Source organism: Stegostoma tigrinum, chromosome 21 (assembly GCF_030684315.1).
Source record: "Stegostoma tigrinum isolate sSteTig4 chromosome 21, sSteTig4.hap1, whole genome shotgun sequence".
NCBI lineage: Eukaryota > Metazoa > Chordata > Chondrichthyes > Orectolobiformes > Stegostomatidae > Stegostoma > Stegostoma tigrinum.
The window spans coordinates 665,849-684,560 of NC_081374.1; the positions used below are offsets into that span (position 1 = coordinate 665,849).

Sequence of the window (18,712 nt, forward strand, 5' to 3'; positions counted from 1 at the left end):
GACATGCGATGTTTGCCTGTCCACATTTTTCTACTTGCTGTATTGACTTTCCTAGTGTTCCTAGTAGCATCCCTACCTCTGAACCAGGAGATCCAGGCTCAAGTCCCATCTGATCTGGAGATGCATAACAACATCTCTGAACAGGCTGATTAGAAAATATCTAAAGCACATGAGATGCTACATTCTACAAACAGAGGCATAGAAAACACATTCCAATAAATCGTATAAAACCATGTCATGTGGACCATCGTCTCCAGTTCTCGGCACTTTGGGAAGGAGATGAAGACATTGAAGGCACAGAAGAGATTACGAGCATGATTTCAGGGTTGAGGGACAGACTGGAGAAACTGAGACAGTTCTCCTTGAAGTTGGGAAGATTATGAAAAGATTTGACAACAGCATTTAAAATCAAGCTGCATATACGTACAGTGAATAACAGAGAAACCTTTCAGGGAAACCTTGATAACCAGAAAGCACAGATTTTAACAATTTAATACAAGAACCAGCAATGATACAATAGGAAGCATGTAATTAGGACTTAAAATTCACATAGGGAAAACATATTCAGTGATATCTATCAAAAGAATGTTGGATAAATATCTAAAGGAGAAGGTTATAGGAATGTTGGAAAGAAATGCAGGTGTGAATGAGGTGGATTACTCCTTGAACGAGTCAATGCAGATGTAATGGACCAATTAGCTTCTCATTACACGTTTGATAAGGTTCCCCATGGCAAGCTGATGGAGAAAGTGGGGTCCAGGGTGCGCTAGCTACATGGATAAAAAACTGACTGGCAAACAGGAGACAGAAGGTAATAGTAGAAGGGAGTTTCTCAAATTGGAGACCTGTGACCAGTGGTGTTCCACAGGGATCTGTGCTGGGACCATTGTTGTTTGTGATCTGGAGGAAGGTGTACGTGGTCTGATCAGCAAGTTTGCTGATGACACTGAGATTGGTGGAGTAGCTGATAGTGAAGGGGACTGTCAGAAATTACAGCAGAATATAGATAGACTGGAGAATTGGGCAGATAAATGGCAGATGGAGTTCAATCCGGGCAAATGCGAGGTGATGCATTTTTGGAAGATCAAATTCAAGGGTGAACTATACAGCAAATGGAAAAGTCCTCAGGAAAATTGATGAACAGAGAGATCTGGGTGTTCAGGTCCATTGTTCCCTGAAGGTGACAACGCAGGTCAATAGGGTGGTCAAGAAGGCATATGGCATGCTTTCCTTCATTGGATGGGGTATTGAGTACAAGAGTTGGCAGGTCATGTTACAGTTGTATAGGACTTTGGTTCGGCCACATTTGGAGTACTGTGTACATTTCTGGTTGCCACATTACCGAAAAGGATGTGGATGCTTTGGAGAGGGTGCAGAGGAGGTTCACGAGGATGTTGCCTGGTATGGAGGGTGCTAGCTATGAAGAGAGGTTGAATAGATTAGGATTATTTTCATTAGAAAGACGGAGATTGAGAGGAGACCTGATTGAGGTCTACAAAATCATGAGGGGTATCGACAGGGTGGATAGTGAAAAAGCTTTTTCCCCAGAGTGGGGGACTCAATTGCTAGGGGTCATGAGTTCAAAGTGAGAGGAGAAAGTTTAAGGGAGATATGTGTGGAAAGTTCTTTACACAGGGGGTGGTGGGTGCCTGGAACGCGTTGCCAGCGGAGGTGGTAGACGCAGACATGTTAGCATCTTTTAAGATATATTTGGACAGGTACATGGATGGGCGGGGAGCAAATGGACACAGACCGTTAGAAAATAGATGACAGGTTAGACAGAGGATCTTGATCAGCGCAGGCTTGGAGGGCCGAAGGGCCTGTTCCTGTGCTGTAGGTTTCTTTGTTTCTTTGACTTTAGTTTCTGTCTGGCTGAAAACTCTTTGAATGTTCTCAGAGGGATGTCTGTTCTTGCAGGTTAGATGGTCCTCATACACAGAGTGATCCTGAAGATGGTCTGTTCAGAAATTGGAGAATTCTCACAATAGCCTGTAATAACTCTGCTTCGATCAGCTGTCCCAGTCACTTGACAATCCGATATCCCACATGACAATCCTATTGGATGTCCTATTCTGCTGATGACAATGGCTGACATTTTTGACACAATCAGTATGTTGGGTTTTCCAAAATGGACTCATTGCGATTTCACTGTATTTACATGGGGGTCACATGGATAGTACTCATACCAGCAACTTGAACTTATGTAGCATCTTTAACAGAGTAACACATCCCAGAGCCTTTCACAGGTACATTAACAAACAAAATTTGATATTGAATCACATAAAACAATATTAACTGAACCCAAATCTTGCTCACAAACTTACAAAAGGAAGAGAGAGGTTTTCGCAGGTTTCAGAGTTCAGAATTCCAGAGTTTAGTGACCAGGCAATGAGGGAATGGCCACTATTGGTGTAATAGAAATTGGGGGATGCTGAAGAAACTAGAATTTGAAGAATGCAGATATTTCAGAGGGATGAGAGGCTGGGGTATACAGAGGTATAGAGGGACGTAGTCATGGATGGATTTGAAAACAAGGGTTAAATCCCTTGAATGTCTCACCCCTCTTACTTACTTCAACCTCTCCCCATTGGAACATGCAGCCCTCTGCTCCCTTCGCTCCAACCCTAACCTCACTATTAAACTCACCCCCGGGGGGGGAAGGTGGGGGAGGGGATCACAGTGATACATATTGGGAACTGACCTCTGCATCGCTGAGGCCAAACACCAACTCTTTGACACCTCCTCCTACCGTCTCCTTGATCACAACCCCACCTCTGATCACCAAACTATCAGCAAACTCATCACCTCAGGAGATCTCCCATTCATAGCATCCAACCTTATAGAGATGGGTGGTACAGGGTTGGGGAACTATCTCCTACCCAAAATCCATAAATCTGAATACACCATTTGGCCTGTTGTCTCTACCTGCTCCTGCCCCACCAAGCTCATCTCCTCCTACCTCCACTCCATTCTTTCCCCTTTCGTCCAGGAACTCCCTCCCTACATTCGGGACACAACCCATGCCCTCACCTTTTTCAAAACTTTCAATTGCCCGGCCCCCATTACCTGATCTTCACCATGGATCTTCAGTCCCTGTACACTTGTATACCCCATGCAGATGGCCTATAATCTCTCCGCTTCTTCGTCTCCCTCCAGTGACACCCTCATCCACTTGGCAGAACTGGTCCTCGCTCTCAACAAATTTTCCTTCGGTTCTTCCCACTTCCTACAGAACAAAGGGGTTACGAATGGGCACCCACAGGGGCCCAAGCTATCCCTGCCTCTGTAGAATTCATGGAACAGTCTCTCTTCTGCAGCTACAGTGACACCATTCCCCCACCTCTTTCTCTGCTATATTGATGACTGTATCACTGTGCCTGGTGCTCCCATGAGGAGCTCAAACAGTGTATCAACTTCGCCAACACCATCCACCCCACCCTCAAATTTACCCGGACCATTTCTGGCACCTCCCTCTCCTTCCTGGACCTCTCTGTCTCCATCTCTGGAAACCGACTCACAATTGACATCCATTTCAAACACACTTATTCCCACAACTACCTCGACTACTCCTCCTTTCACTCACCCTCTGACAAAAATTCCATCCCATACTCACAACTCCTCCACCTCTCCACATCTGCTCCCAGGAAGAGGTGTTCTACTTCAGGACATCCTCCTCTGTAATTAAGGATGCCCTCTACTGCATCATCCCCATTTCCTGTGCTTCTGCCCTCAAACCCTCTCCCTCCAACAACAATAAAGGTAGAGCCTCCTTCAACCTCACATACCACCCACCAACCTCCAAATCCATGCATCATTCTCCATCATTTCTGCCACCTACAATCAGACCCAACCATCAGAAAGATATTTTCCTCCCTAGCCCTGTCCGCTTTCTGCAGGGACTGTTCACTTCGCGACTCGCTTACCACAACACCCGGTACCTTTCCCTGCAACTGCAGAAAAAGTGCTACACCTCCCCTCTCACCTCCATTAAAGGTCCCAAACAATCCTTCCAGATCAGGCATAGATTCACCTGTACCTCATGCAACCTGATTTATTGCACCTATTGCTCCCCATGTGGTCTCATCTATATCGGGGAGATCAAACTTAGACTTGGGAACTGATTCGCAGGGCACCTGTGCTCTGCCCGCACGAATCAATGTGACTTTCTGTTCGCCATCCACTTTAACTCTCCCTCCTTCTCCCCTGGTGACATGTCCATCGTTGGCATCCTCGAATGTCAGAGTGAGGCCAAATGCAAACTGGAGGAACCACACCTGATATTTCACCTGGGGAGCTTATGGACGAAGGGCCTGAATATTGACTTCAGCTCCAAAATCCCTCCACCCCCAACGTTATCCCATGTTCTGCCTCCCTGACCTGACCTAATCTGTCCATCTTCCTACTCAGCTGTCTGTTGCATCCTTTCCACAGACCTATCATTATATCTCGTCACCTGCATCTATCGATCTCCATCTCTCCTAGCTTTACACAATCCCACCTCCGTTCCTCTGTTTATTTCTGGGCTCCCCTCGCTCTCCCCAGGTTTTCAGCACAAAACGTTGACTTTCCTGCTCCTCTGATGCTGACTGACCTGCTGTGTCTGTCCAGCTCTGCATTTATTTCCTCTGATTTCTATTATCTGCAGTCTTTACTGTCTCCTGTGAATTTTACAACCAGGGTGTTGCTTCCCTGGGAGTTAATGTCAGCAGACATGAGCAGGGGCCTAGGATTTGGTGCAGGTTGGGAAATAGGTACAGAGATTTTGATGGTCTCATGTTTACAGAGGGTAGAACGTGAGTGCACTGGAATGGTCATACGAAGAAGGTGTGGCTGAGGGCTTCAGCAGAAGATCAGCTGAGGCTTGGGCCAAGTCAGATGGCATGGCAGAGATGGAAATAGAAAACATCAGTGACAGAGTCTAAGTGCAAATTCACAATGGGTAGCAAGGCTCTACACTTCAGGTTATAAAAAGGCAAAGAAATTGTGAAGAGTGTGCAGAAATGATTAGCACAGATATGTCCAATGTCAGAGGGAGTATTCGGGAGATAGTGATAACCATTTCATGGGGGTAAGAGACAGCTTTGGAAAGGATAGAGAACAATTCAGCGTAACAATAATTTCTCTGGCATTTTAAGTGCTCACCCGGTTGCTTCTTAAATGTTGCCAGAGTACCTGCCTCCATCACCCCCTCAGGAAGCATGTTTCATATTTATACCATCCAAACCAGTTACTCCTTTTCTTAAACTCATTCCCTCTGGCTTGGACACAACTGCTATGGGGGAGAAGATTCTCACAATCTACTCTGTCTATGTCTCTCATATTGTTGTATATCTCAATCAGATTCCACACCTCCAACCCCCTCCAACACCTTCCCCCCCACGCCTCAGCCTCCACTGCTCCATGGAAAAAAAAAACAGCCTACTCAGTTTCTCCTCATTACTGAGGCTTTTTATCCCAGGCAACATCCTGGTGAATCTCCTCTGCCCCCTTTCCAGTGCAAACATGCTCACCCAATAGTGTGGGTGACCATAGCTGCACACAATATTACACCTGTGGCCTAACAAATATTCTATAAAGATCTAACAAGACTTTCTTCCTCCTATATTCTATACTTTGGCTAATGAAGGCAAGCATCCCATATGCCTTCTTCACCACCCTGTTTCCCTGTGCTGACACCCTCAAAGATCAATGGATTCGTTCCTCAGTCCTCCCAGGACCTACCATTCATTGTGCACATGCTTCCCTGATTAAACCTCCCAAAATGCATCACCTCGCACTTATCAGGGTTAAATGCCATCTACCATAGCTCTGCCCAGTTTACCAGCTGATCAATATTGGACTGTACCCTGAGACCGTCCTCCTCACTATCAACAACAGCCCCAATTTTCATCATCCACAAACTTACTAATTATACCTTTTATATTCACCTCCAAGTTACTAATATTCAAATCGAACAGCAAGGGTCCTAGCACTGAAACACTGTTGTACACCACTGGTCACAGGCTTTCAATTTCAAAAACAACTCCCCACCATCATCTTTTGCCTCCTACCTGTAAGCCAATTTTGGATCCAGTTTTCCAACTTGCTGTGGATTCTATGGACTCTTGTCCTTTAGACCAGCCTTCCTTGTGGAACCTTGTCAAATGCCTTCCTGAAGTCCATGTCAATGACCCTCATCGACATATTTAGACATCTTTTTGAAAACCTCAATCAAATCAGTCAGACAGAAAATCTCGCTAGCATATGGTGTTTTGGCTTTCATTAGCAGGGGGATTGAGTTTAAGAGTCGTGAGATCTTGTTGCAGCTCTATAAACCTTGGGTTAGACCGCACTTGGAATACTGCGTCCAGTTCTGGTCGCCCTATTATAGGAAAGATGTGGATGCTTTGGAGAGGGTTCAGAGGAGGTTTACCAGGATGCTGCCGGGACTGGAGGGCTTATCTTATGAAGAGAGGTTGACTGAGCTCGGATTTTTATCATTGGAGAAAAGGAGGAGGAGAGGGGACCTAATTGAGGTACACAAGATAATGAGAGGCATAGATAGAGTTGATAGCCAGAGACTATTTCCCAGGGCAGAAATGGCTAACACGAGGGGTCATAGTTTTAAGCTGGTTGGAGGAAAGTGGAGAGGGGATGTCAGAGGCGGGTTCTTTACGCAGAGAGTTGTGAGAGCATGGAATGCGTTGCCAGCAGCAGTTGTGGAAGCAAGATCATTGGGGACATTTAAGAGACTGCTGGACATGCATATGGTCACAGAAATTTGAGGGTGCATACATGAGGATCAATGGTCGGCACAACATTGTGGGCTGAAGGGCCTGTTCTGTGCTGTACTGTTCTATGTTCTATGTTCTAAATCCATGTTGACTATCCCTGATCAATCCCTGCCTTTCCAAATATTGATTAATCCTGCCCCTCAGAAATTTTCCCTACCACTGATGTCAAACTACTGTGTCTGTAATGACCTGGCCGAAACCTACTGCCCTTCTTGAACAAAGGAACCACATTAGCTATCCTTCAATCAACTGGCACTTCACCTGTGGCAAATGAAGTGTTCAATACCTGCTGCTTGGCCTGCTGTGTTCATCCAGTGCCATACTTTGTTATCTCGGATTCTCCAGCATCTGCAGTTCCCATTATCCCTGTTCAATACCTCTGCCAGGGCACCAGCAATCCCCTCCCTTACCTCCCATAGCAGCCTGGGATACACCTTATCAGGCCCTGGGGATTTGTGCACCTGTATTCCTGTTTAAAAAATCTAATACCTCCTCCTCATTTATCTTAGTATGTTCTACAACCTCACCATCTCACCTGAAATCTCCAGCTGCAAAGCCTTTCTCCTCTGTGAATATAGATGAGTAGAATTTATTTGAGACCTCACCCATGACCTCAACCCACAGATTGCCCCTTTGGTCTCAAACAGTCCCACTCTTTCCCTCTCCTACTGTTAATGTGCTTATAAAAAGCCTTGATCCCACCTGCCAAAAATATTTCATGGCCCCTTTTTCCTCTCAATTTGTTTTTTTTTAAGCACCACCTCCTACACTCTTGAAGGATCTCCTCTGTTTTTAGTGCGCTGTACCTGAATGTATGTTTTCTTCTTTTTCTTTATCAAACTGTCAATACTCCTTTAATCTAGGGTTCCCAGGACTGGCTGCCCTTGTCTTTAACTCTTGAAGAAATATGCAAGCTCTTAATTGTCACTATAGAGTCATACAGCACAGAAACAGATAATTTGGCCCAACCAGTCCATGCTGAACATAACCCCAAACTAAACTAGTCCCATCTGCCTCTCCTGGCCCATATCCCTTCAGACCTTTCCTACTCATGTATTTATCCAAACATCTTTTAAATGTTTTAATTGTACCCACATCCACCACTTCCTCAAAAAGTTCATTCTACACACGAACCACCCTCTGTGTAAAAAATTTGTCCCCCATGTCTTTTTCAAATCTCTCTCCTCTCACCTTAAGTCTTGGAATCACTCTTTTAGGGAAAAGACACCAACCATTAACTCTTTCTATACCCCTCATGATTTTATAAATTTTTATCAGGCCACCTCTCAACCTCCTATGCTCCAGTGAAAAAAGTCCCAGCCTGTCTAGCCCTTCTTTATAACTCAAACTTTCCATGCCTGACAACATCTTGGTAAATCTCTTCTGAACCTTCTTTAATTTCATGATATCCTTTCTATAACTGTGCGACCAGAACTAGACACAATACTCCAGGACAGCCTCACCAATGTCCCGTACATCCTCGACATGATGTCCAATTCCTGTACTCAAAGGAGTGAGCAACGAAGGCTAGCATGCCAAACACCTTTGTGAACCATCTTGTCTATACGTGATGCAAACTTCAAAGAATTATGCACCAGCACCCCTAGGTCCCTCTGCTCTACATCACTAACCAAGGCCCATTGACTCATTTGATTAAGATCCCATTTAATCTCAAAAAACTACAGGAAACTTTGTTTTAAATGGCACCTTATGAACCAGTACTCTTGATAAGCCTGCAAAAATAATATACCTCAAATACCGGCACTTTACTGAATTATCATGATCTCTCTAATGTCAGAGCAGTTAGTTGAGGGTGTGAATGAGAAGGGTCACTGCTGGTAAATTTTATATAAAACAAAGTTCAATCACTACTTATTAGCAAAATCTGAAATTGCTGAAAAACCTCAGCAGGTCAAGCAGCATCTGTAGAGAGAAAGCAGTTAACTTTTTGGGTCACTGGACCCTTCAGAACTGTGTTTGTGTCACTGAGCCCATAACATTAACTCTGCTTTCTCTCCACAGATACTGCCAAACCTGCTGGGTTTTTCCAGCAACTTGTGGGTTTGTTTCTGACATCCAGATTGCACAGTTCTTTGGTTTTTTTGCATTATTATTTAAGTGATTTATGCTGTAAAGAAATTATGACAGTGATCTGTATATCTCCTGCATTACATTTGTATTACTCATTTTGTAATTAATAAAAGCAATATAAGAAAATACATTTTCATTCAACGAGCAGATTATGCTTGTTCACTGTGGTTCACTGCCTGCTGGAGGCAGATTCTTCAAATTTTTCAGTTGGATATTGGATAGTTGTTTGAAAAGGAACAATGCACAGGGTTATGGGAAGAAGGCACGAGAGTGGTACTTGGTGAGATTCTCATTTAGAGAGCTGGTACAGACATAATTGGCTAGATGACCTCTAGCAATGGGAAAGTTGTTCTGATTCCACGGATGGTACCGGGATGGCAAGATGAACACAGTCAGGAAAGACGAAGAATCTGGGGCTTTCCTCAAAAAAAACCTCAATGAACACATGAAAGAAATGCTGAAGGTGGTATAGATTGGGAGGAGATGCAAGAAGAGCTGAAACACTGTGATTGACGGGCTGAATGACTGTATCTGTGTTTCAAGATCATTATCCGTGGTCTTATCTGTATCCCCACCCTCTTCTTTGACACTGTATGCTTTAATATCACTACATGCTTATAAGAGACACAGAGAAGCACCCAGCTCCTGTTAAGAAGTCGTCATAGAGTCCTACAGCATGAAAACAGACCCTTCGGTCCAAACAGTCCACACCAAACACAATCCCAAACTAAACTAGTCCCACCTACCTGCACTTGGCCCGTTTCCCTCCAAACATTTCTTGTTCTGTACTTATCCAAATGTCTTTTAATCAGTGTAACTGTACCCGCATCCACCGCTTGCTCTGGACGTTCATTCCACACACGAATCACTTTCTCTATAAAGAAGTTGTCACTCATGTCTTTTTAAGTCTTTCTCTTCTCCCCTTAAAAAATGCCCCTTAATCTTGAGATTCCCCATCCCATGGAAAAGACACCTGCTACTCACACTATCTACACCCCACGTGAATGTATAAACCTCTATGAGATTACGCCCTCAACCTCCACTGCTCCGGTGAAAAAAAAATCCAGCCTATCTGGCCTCTGTGGAAAGGAGCCCAGGAATGTAGGAAGAGGCTATTCAGCCCCTTGGCCTTCTTTGCTTTGCCATTCAGGATAATCTACCTCAACACTATGTCCCTGCACTGACCCCGTCCCTTGATACCATCGGTAACCGGATTGATTTCTGTTGAACTTACACAATGACTGAGCTTTCAACAGCCTCTAGGGTAGAAAAATCCAAACATTCACTGCCATCTGAGCGAAGAATCGCCTCAACTAGGGGAAACATCCTTTCTGCATCAACTTTGTCCATACCTTTAAAAATGTTGTAAGTTCCTATGAGATCACCTCACATTATTCTAAACTCCACAGAATACAGGCCCACTCCCATCAATCTCTTCTCATGGGACAGTCTACCATCTCAGGAGTCAGTCTGGTGAACCGCCATTGCCCTTAATCTATGGTAAGTGTATTTTCCTTAGGCCAAGGGACCAGAACTGTGCACAATATAGCAGTCTCACTGATGTTTTCTACAATTGACAGAAAATTTATTTGCTCCTGCATTCCAATCCTCTTGTGATCAAGGCCACATACCACTGGCCTTCCAAATTGTTTGCTATATCTAGTTGCTAACTTTCAATGATGTATGAACAGGTACTCCTCGGCTCCTTTAGACATCAACATTTTCCAATCTCTTCTGCTTCATCAAATTCTTTGTTGCCCTTTGCTGAATTCTAGATTTGCCTAATCCTCATCCTTAGAATTTTGTTTGCCAACTTTATATATCTCCTCCTTTCGTCTTGCAAATAACATAAATTACTCGAAACAATCCATTCTTGTTAAGTTGGAGTAGCACATAACAATTGGAAATTATGTCACTTGCTGGGTGATAGGAGGTCTATGTGGACATGAAAAAATCTTCTCAGGGTAAGCTGTTTGAAAGGCCAATGAAGTGACCGATTAAGTTAATCAACAGTATTACTCAGACAAGAGGAGGCTCCCAAAATGATTTTACCCAAATGTTCTCCTGAAGGTGCTGCTTCTTCTCTTCCATATTCCATACACATCAGTCAGTAAATTGCGAATTTCCATATAGTCAGCCATGAGCCAAGGCGACGGGGAGTAAAATTTCCACCGGTTTCCGATCTCCTGCCATAACCTCAGCAGAAACACCAGGGAGATGCCATAAATCACCATTACTGACATTTCTCTCTCCAATTTACCCACAAGTTTGTTTTGTTAAAAACCTCATTTTAAAAAGTATGATAGAATTAAATATTTCACCATTAATAGATAATTAAAACAAACATAGCTCACCTTGCCAGTCATATTCTACTAACAGCAACTGTGTAAAAGGGGCGAGAGCAAAGGTCAGACCCATTCCTGATCGTGCAATAGCGTAGGCAGTTGCTAGCCTTTTTTTGAAGTACTTTGCATGCATCACAGTTGCTGCTTGATAGAGAAAGGCAAAGCCGACTCCTGCAACAAATGTTCAATTCAATATTTGTGTCAATTTGATTTTTCTGACCTTCTTCACAATCACAACTAAGACAGGATATGAATGACCTGCTCCAAAACAGGCTAATGGGTGGTGAGAGAGAACACCTATCATTTCTCTGGTTTATCCACCTCACTGCCCCCAGGTTTGTCTCTACTACAGGACAGAGAGTCAGACAGCAACTTTGGAAATTGGAGATGTGTACATTTCCCATGTATAGGGATCACAACACATCCAATCATACTTCACAGAGTGGTTCATGTGCGAAATGATCTACTAGGGGAAGTGATGAATGCAAATATGGTTACATTGTTTAAAAGACATTTGGATAAGCACATGAATAAGGAATGTTTGGAGGGATATGGGCCAAACGCAAGCATGTGGGACCAGTTTAGTTTGGGATAATGTTCAGCACGGACAAGTTGGACCGAAGGGTCTGTTTCCTTGCTGTGTGACTCTGACTCTGTGGGAGCACGCAGTTATTAAAATTTAGACTGACTCCTGCTGCTAATTCAGGTGTTCGTATGTCTCATTCACTGAGCTTCTGTATCCAAGTCAATAATTCATTCATCACAACGAAGCAAATTTCCAGCTCTGTTGATTCCAGTATTAAATCCTTAAAACTTTTGCACATTCAAAAAAAAAACATTTCTTTAATGTTACAGATGCTAATATTATGAATTTCAATACCATTTCAATTTGGAAAAAAAAATCATTGATGCAATCTGGACATCATTTATTGCCCATCTCTAACTGCCTTTGAGAAGATAGTGGTGAATCATCTTCTTGATTAAAATGGGCTGCAAATGAATGAGAAGAGCGATGTGATCAAAGCCTTTCGTTTTGTACTGAGTAGGAGATGGTGTAAGGAACGATTTAAACAATCACAACAAATCACTGCATAGCAGCAGGGTGCTGATTGGTTCACAAGTCGATGCCTACTTGCTGTCTAATCTCAGATAGTAGGAACTGCTGATGCTGGAGAATCTGAGATAATAAGGTGTAGAGCTGGATGAACACAGCAGGCCAAGCAGCATCAGAGGAGCAATAAGGCTGACGTTTCAGGCCTAGACACAAAACGTCAGCCTTCCTACTCCTCTGATGCTGCTTGGCCTGCTGTGTTCATCCAGCTGTCTAATCTCCTTGGGGATGGCACGATGGCTCAGTGATTAGCACTGCTGCCTCACAGCACCAGGGACCTGGGTTCAGTTCCAGCCTTAGGGCACTGTCTGTATGGAGTTTGCATGGGTTTCTGCCAGGTGCTCTGGATTCCTCCCACAGCTCAAAGGTGTGTGTGCGTGTGCATTGACTATGCTAAACTGTCCATAGTATTCTGGGATGGGATGGGGGGGGGGGGGGGGTTAGCCATAGCGGATAGGTCTAGGAGGGATGCTCTTTGCAGGGTTGGTGTGAATCTATTGGGCCAAATGGCCTGTTTACACACTGTAGGGATCCTATGATGATAATTCATGAATTAAAAAAAAATGCAGGTTTGGAACATTTCCTTTTGCTAACCAAAACAGGTCCCTGAATATACGGTGGTTTTTGCAAACAGTAATAAGCCATGTTGACAAACTGATGATGTGAAATTGGTGGTTGGTGTAGCTGTGTACGCACTCTAGACTGTTCAGCTTCAATGCTGAATAAGTAAGTTGGCCATATGTCCTAGCGACTTGCTTATCGAGTCAAACAGTACGTTCCTCTGGCTACTTGTATGAACCGTGTACAGAGTTGCACACAAACATCCCACACTCTCAAGATCCAAAACAGAACGTCTTCTGTTAAAAGTGATTCTGCATTTGGACGGCAGATGCTGAACTAATTCTAAATAATTTGTGCAGCTTATTGTGTACACTCTCTGTCTTATCCCATTGTAATCACCTAACCTCAGAATCTCCTGTGACCTCACTTCTCCTCATGTCTAGAATCTCTACAAGCTCCAAGCCCTCGAATTGGTGGTCTCCTTGACTGGTGGTCGTGACTTCAGCTAACTACATCCTCAGCCCTGGGTTTCTCTCCCTAAACCTCGCTGACTCTTGATCTCTTTCCTCGTTTAAGATGTTCCAGGACACCTACCCTTTGATCAAGTGTCTAGCCATTTGTCCTCTTATTGTGTTGGTATAAGGCTTTGCTTTATAAACTCCTGTGAAGCACCTTGCAGCATTTGATGTTTGCTTTTATAAAAACTGATTAGGGGGCTCTAGTCAGTTCTTTACACAAAATAAGAGCTCATGGTATAAGGGTACATAGTAGCTCAGATAAAGGATTCATTAATTAACAGGTAGAAGCAAATACGTACTAGGTGATTCTCAGGTTGGCAGGATGTAGCAAGTGGTGTGTCATAGGAATCAGTGTTTACAATTTATATTAGCAATGAGTTGAAGGGACTGAAGGTTTTGTAGCTAAATTTGCTGATGATGGATAGACAGATAGGAAAATAAATTGTGAAGAGGTACATAAGGAGCCTGCAGAGTGATAGTGGGTGAAGAACGTTGGCTAATATTCATCAGATTGAGTATAATACAGGAAAATGTTGTTACTTATTTTGGCAGGAAACGCTAATTATTTAACCAGGGAGAGATTGTACAACTCTGAGGTGCAGAAGGATCTGGGCATCCTGGTATATAAATCTCAAAACACCAGTGTGCAGAATTTAAATCAGATAATTGTTTACTGCAAGGATAATAGAAAATAAAATTAGGAACATGCTGCTACATATGTACAGGGTCTTCATGAAATTACAGCTCGCGGGCTGTGTGAAGTTTTGCTTTATTCACTAATAAAAGGATGCACCTCAAATGCATGCAAATATAGTCTGGTTCAAGTAAGAGATGCCTTGGATTGTTTGGAGAGAGTCAAACTCTAATGTTTGTTTCCTTGATATGCTACTGTACAGAACTGAAATGCGTTTGTGAAGATGTATAATGATATTTATACGAATAAAGTATATATTGAAATTAAAAAATTCAGAAAAGGTTCATTGAACTGATATCTAGTATAAACAGATTACTTTATTAAAAAAGCATTCAGCAGGTTCAGGGTACGTATCCATTGGAGTTAAGAGGAATGAAAGTGGATCTTATGGAAAGATATAGATCCTGAGGGGATTTTTTTCTTTATTCATTCATGGGATGAGGGTATCACTGGCTAGGTAGCATTTATTGCCCATCCCCAATTGCCCAAAGGGCAGTTAAGAGTAAATCACGTTGCTGTAGGTCTGGAGTCACATGTAGGCCAGACCAGGTAACGATGACAGTTTCCTTCCCTAAAGGACATTAATGAACCAGATGGGCTTTTCCCCAACAATCAATAATGGATTCATGGTCATAGTTAGATTTTTAATTCCAGATTATTACCAAATTCAAATTCCATCATCTGTCGTGGCAGGATTTGAACCCAGGTTCCGAAACACTATCTGGGTGTCTGGATTAACAGCCCTCTGACAATATCACAAGACCACTGCCTCCCCTTATATTTGACAGAGTAGAGGCTGTGATATCGTCTCCTCTTGTGGGGAAAAATTTAGTAGTAGATGAGACAGTTTAAAAATTCAGTGTCTCCCAATTAAGACTGAGGTATGGAAAAGATTTCTCTCAGAGGGTCTTTTGTTGTGGAAATTCTCTTCTCTGGAGAGAAGTGGAGATTTAGTCACTGAATATATTTCAGGGCTCTGTTTGACAGATTTTTAGTCACTGAATATATTTTAGGGCTCTGACAGATTTTGATCAATAAAAGGATCAAGGGATATGGGGCAGACAGGAAAATGGAGTTGAAGTTACAATCCAATCAGCCACGGTCACATCTAAAGTCACAGCAGCTCAAAGGGCTGAATGGCCTACACTTGTGTGTAATTCTTAATCTCTTGTAAGTTTCTTAACAGAGGATTCTTCTCATGTTCTATAAAGGAGGTGCACATGAACACTTTGATTTTTACAATGTGGCATCACAGGATGTAAGATTATTCTTGGGCTGTACTGAAAATTGACCTCTTGAAGAACTACTGGAATGAGGGAGCAGTCCCTCTTAAAGAAGAAGGTGAAGATGTTTATGTGTAGGACACCTTTTCAAAGCAGAACTAACGATTCTTACCAACGACAGCACCAAGGGATACATAAAGGAAGAGCACGCTGGTGGCCAGGATGCTGATAAGGAATCCACCACTCACGAGGACAGCTCCAAGAATTGAAGTCCATCGGTCCCCCAACTTTCCACAGGCAATTGAAGCAATTGGACCTGTATAAGGTAAACCTAAATAAATATTTGATATATCTCACTCCCATTAAAGTTAAATCTCTTTGCTTCCACTTGGGAGAGTTGGTACGAAATGTATCTGAGCGTATTCCTGTTGTGTATCCAGTACTGATAGGCAGTGTTAATGCTAGAAGCTCAGGGACAGAATGCACAGAAAGAGAGAGGGTCTGAGAGAACTGAAGGTCCACTCATGTTTAAAAAAAAATGGAAGATTTGAAAACTGGTGGCAGTGCAGAGGGATTGGGGAGGGAGTTTCAGAGTGAATGGAGGATGGTGAGTGAAGGAATAGACATTTGGATGAAGCAGAGGGTGGCGAGGTCAGGAGGAGGCTATCAGCTCCAGATCAAAAGGCAGCTTGGTGGACAGGCCAAATATAAGGCTCAAAGTAATGGTCAAAAATCAAGCAGCTGTGCTATCAGAGGGTGGTGGGGAGACATGGTGATGCCCATCCCTTGTGAAGCTCAGAATGTGACCTACAGCTTCAAACTGGGTTGTAAAGCTGTGGGAGATCGTTGGGAAAAACAGATGATGCAGAAGTTGGAGCAGTGCAGTGCATAGATGGGGGATATCATGTAACATCAGAGTTCAGATACAGTGCAGAAGGACACAAAAACAGAAGTTGTTGCAAAAGCTCAGATAACAAAGTGTGGAGCTGGATGAACACAGCAGGCCAAGCAGCATCTTAGGAGCACAAAAACTTATGTTTCGGGCCTAGACCCTTCATCAGAAAAGCTTTGCTACAAAAGCTCAGCAGGTCTAGCATCATCTGTGAAGAAAAAAAATCAGAGTTAACATTTCAGATCAGGTGACCCTTCCCCTGGTTCTGAGGAAGGGTCACTGGACCTGAAACATTAACTCTGATTTCTCTTCAGAAATGCTGCTCGACCTGATAAACTTTTCCAGCAACTTCTGTTTTTGTTCCTGGTTTACAGCATCTGCAGTGCTTTCAGTTTTCATACAGTACCGATAGAGGCTAGATAGCACATTGTGTCTATGTTGGGGATCTCTATAAGTGCCCACTGTGCTGGTTTTAGCAAATAGAACCAAGTGCGGGAGATAGAGTGTGGAGGCAGACCAGTAAATAGCAAAAGAATGGAAGGAGTATTAAGGATCAAGGAGTTACAAGGAATAACTCAACTATAAAGGGAGCCTTTTCCTGGTCATTAGGAACATTGGAATAAGAGTAGGTCATTTAACCCCTCGAGTCTGCACCAACATTCAAGGAATCCATGGTTTGTTATGAATCCATGGTGGCCTAACTCCATATGCCTGCCTTCAGCCCATATCTATTAGTACCTCTGCCTAAGAAAAATTTATCTCTACTAGAATTAAAACTAATAACTGACCTGGCATCCACTGACAGTTGTGGAAGAGAGTTCAAAACCTCTCCTACCCTTTGTGTGTGGAAATGCTTCCTAACATCTCTCCTGAACGCTCTGCCCCTAATTCTAGAATCTACCCTGCAATATTTTGAAGACTTTGATCAAATCACCCTTAACCTTCTAAATTCTAGTGAAAACAGATCTAATTTGTATGATCTCTCCTCATAACGTAACCCTGAAGTCTAGGTATCATTCTTGTAAACCTACATTGTAATTCCTCCAAGGCCTAGAGTGTGGTGCCCAGAATGGCATTATCCATCTTGCTTGGGATGGACTTCTGAAACTTTTTCATTGATGAAAGAAAGTGACCTTCTGCCATTGGGGTACACATCTACAAATTGACATGGTATCATAATCCAGAGGTGATAAACCCACCAAAGGTTTCAGATGGGTATATCAATGTAATTCAGCTTGGGCACAGCGGAGCAAGGCAGGTTTTTGAATCTTTAAAAAGCTTACCTCGAGTGTCGATGCCTTCCATTCCTGGTTGCGGCAGCAGCGCGAGCGGAGGTACACTGAGGAGGAGCCGACACGGGACTGGTGAGTGAGTGGGGTAATATATTTGTGTGGTTGCGTTGCCCGAAACACTACTCGGGTAGTGTCTCCCACCCATCCTCCTCCTCTAACCAAAAAAAAGGTTCTGTGTGCCTGACTGGTCAGGTAACAAGTTTATTTTTTATTCTTTATTTTTTAGGTCTTGGGAACTTAGAATAATGGGAATGGAGGTCAGGGCAGTTGAATGTTCCTCCTGCAGAATGTGGGAGCTAAGGGTCACCACTAGTGTTCCTGCTGACTACATCTGCGGGAAGTGCACCCAACTCCAGCTCCTTGAAAACCGCGTTAGGGAACTGGAGCTGGAGCTGGATGAACTTCGGATCATTCGGGAGGCGGAGGGGGTTATTGAGAGGAGTTACAGGGAGGTAGTCACTCCTCAAGTACAGGAAAAGGCAGATGGGTTACGGTCAGGGGACGGAAAGGGAACCGGCAGGCAGAGCAGGGATCCCCTGTAGCCATTCCCCTCAACAATAAGTATATCGTTTTGGATACTGTTGGGGGGAACGACTTACCAGGGGAAAGCAGTGGGGCACAGGTCTCTGGCACAGAGTCTGTCCCTGCTGCTCAGAAGGGAAGGGGGAAAAGGAGCAGAGCATTAGTCATTGGGGACTCCATAGTTAGGGGGACAGATAGGAGGTTCTTTGGGGACGAGAGAGACTCACGGTTGGTGTGTTGCCTCCCAGGTGCCAGGGTGCGTGATGTCTCTGATCGTGTTTTTGGGATCCTTAAGAGGGAGGGAGAGCAGCCCCAAGTCGTGGTCCACATTGGCACCAACGACATAGGTAAGAAGAGAGATGGGGACTTAAGGCAGAAATTCAGGAGCTAGGATGGAAGCTGAGAGCTAGGACGAACAGAGTTGTCTCTGGGTTGTTGCCCGTGCCACATGCTAGCGGGGCGAGGAATAGGGAGAGAGAGGAGTTGAACACGTGGCTACAGGGATGGTGCAGGAGGGAGGGTTTTGGATTCTTGGATAATTGGGGCTCTTTTTGGGGTAGGTGGGACCTCGACAAGCAAGATGGTCTTCACCTGAACCAGAGGGGTACCGATATCCTGGGGGGGAAATTTACGAAGGCTATTAGGGTGGGTTTAAACTAATTCAGCAGGGGGATGGGCATCAAAATTGTA

The 18,712-nt window shown here is 43.8% G+C and overlaps 1 protein-coding gene across 4 annotated transcripts in view; it reads right to left on the reverse strand.

Annotated features, from left to right (window-relative positions):
• slc16a4 (solute carrier family 16 member 4) overlaps positions 1-18,712 on the reverse strand; it is a 98,892-nt gene that overhangs the window by 26,268 nt on the left and 53,912 nt on the right. For 3 of the 4 annotated variants that reach the window (XM_048553324.2, XM_048553327.2, XM_048553323.2), the window contains exons 5-6: positions 15,489-15,632; positions 11,219-11,380 (exon numbers count right to left, since the gene is read on the reverse strand). In XM_048553324.2, the coding sequence (XP_048409281.2) occupies positions 11,219-11,380; positions 15,489-15,632 (306 nt within the window). The remainder of the gene's footprint in view (positions 1-11,218; positions 11,381-15,488; positions 15,633-18,712) is intronic. The other variant, XM_048553326.2, reaches the window with a different exon arrangement.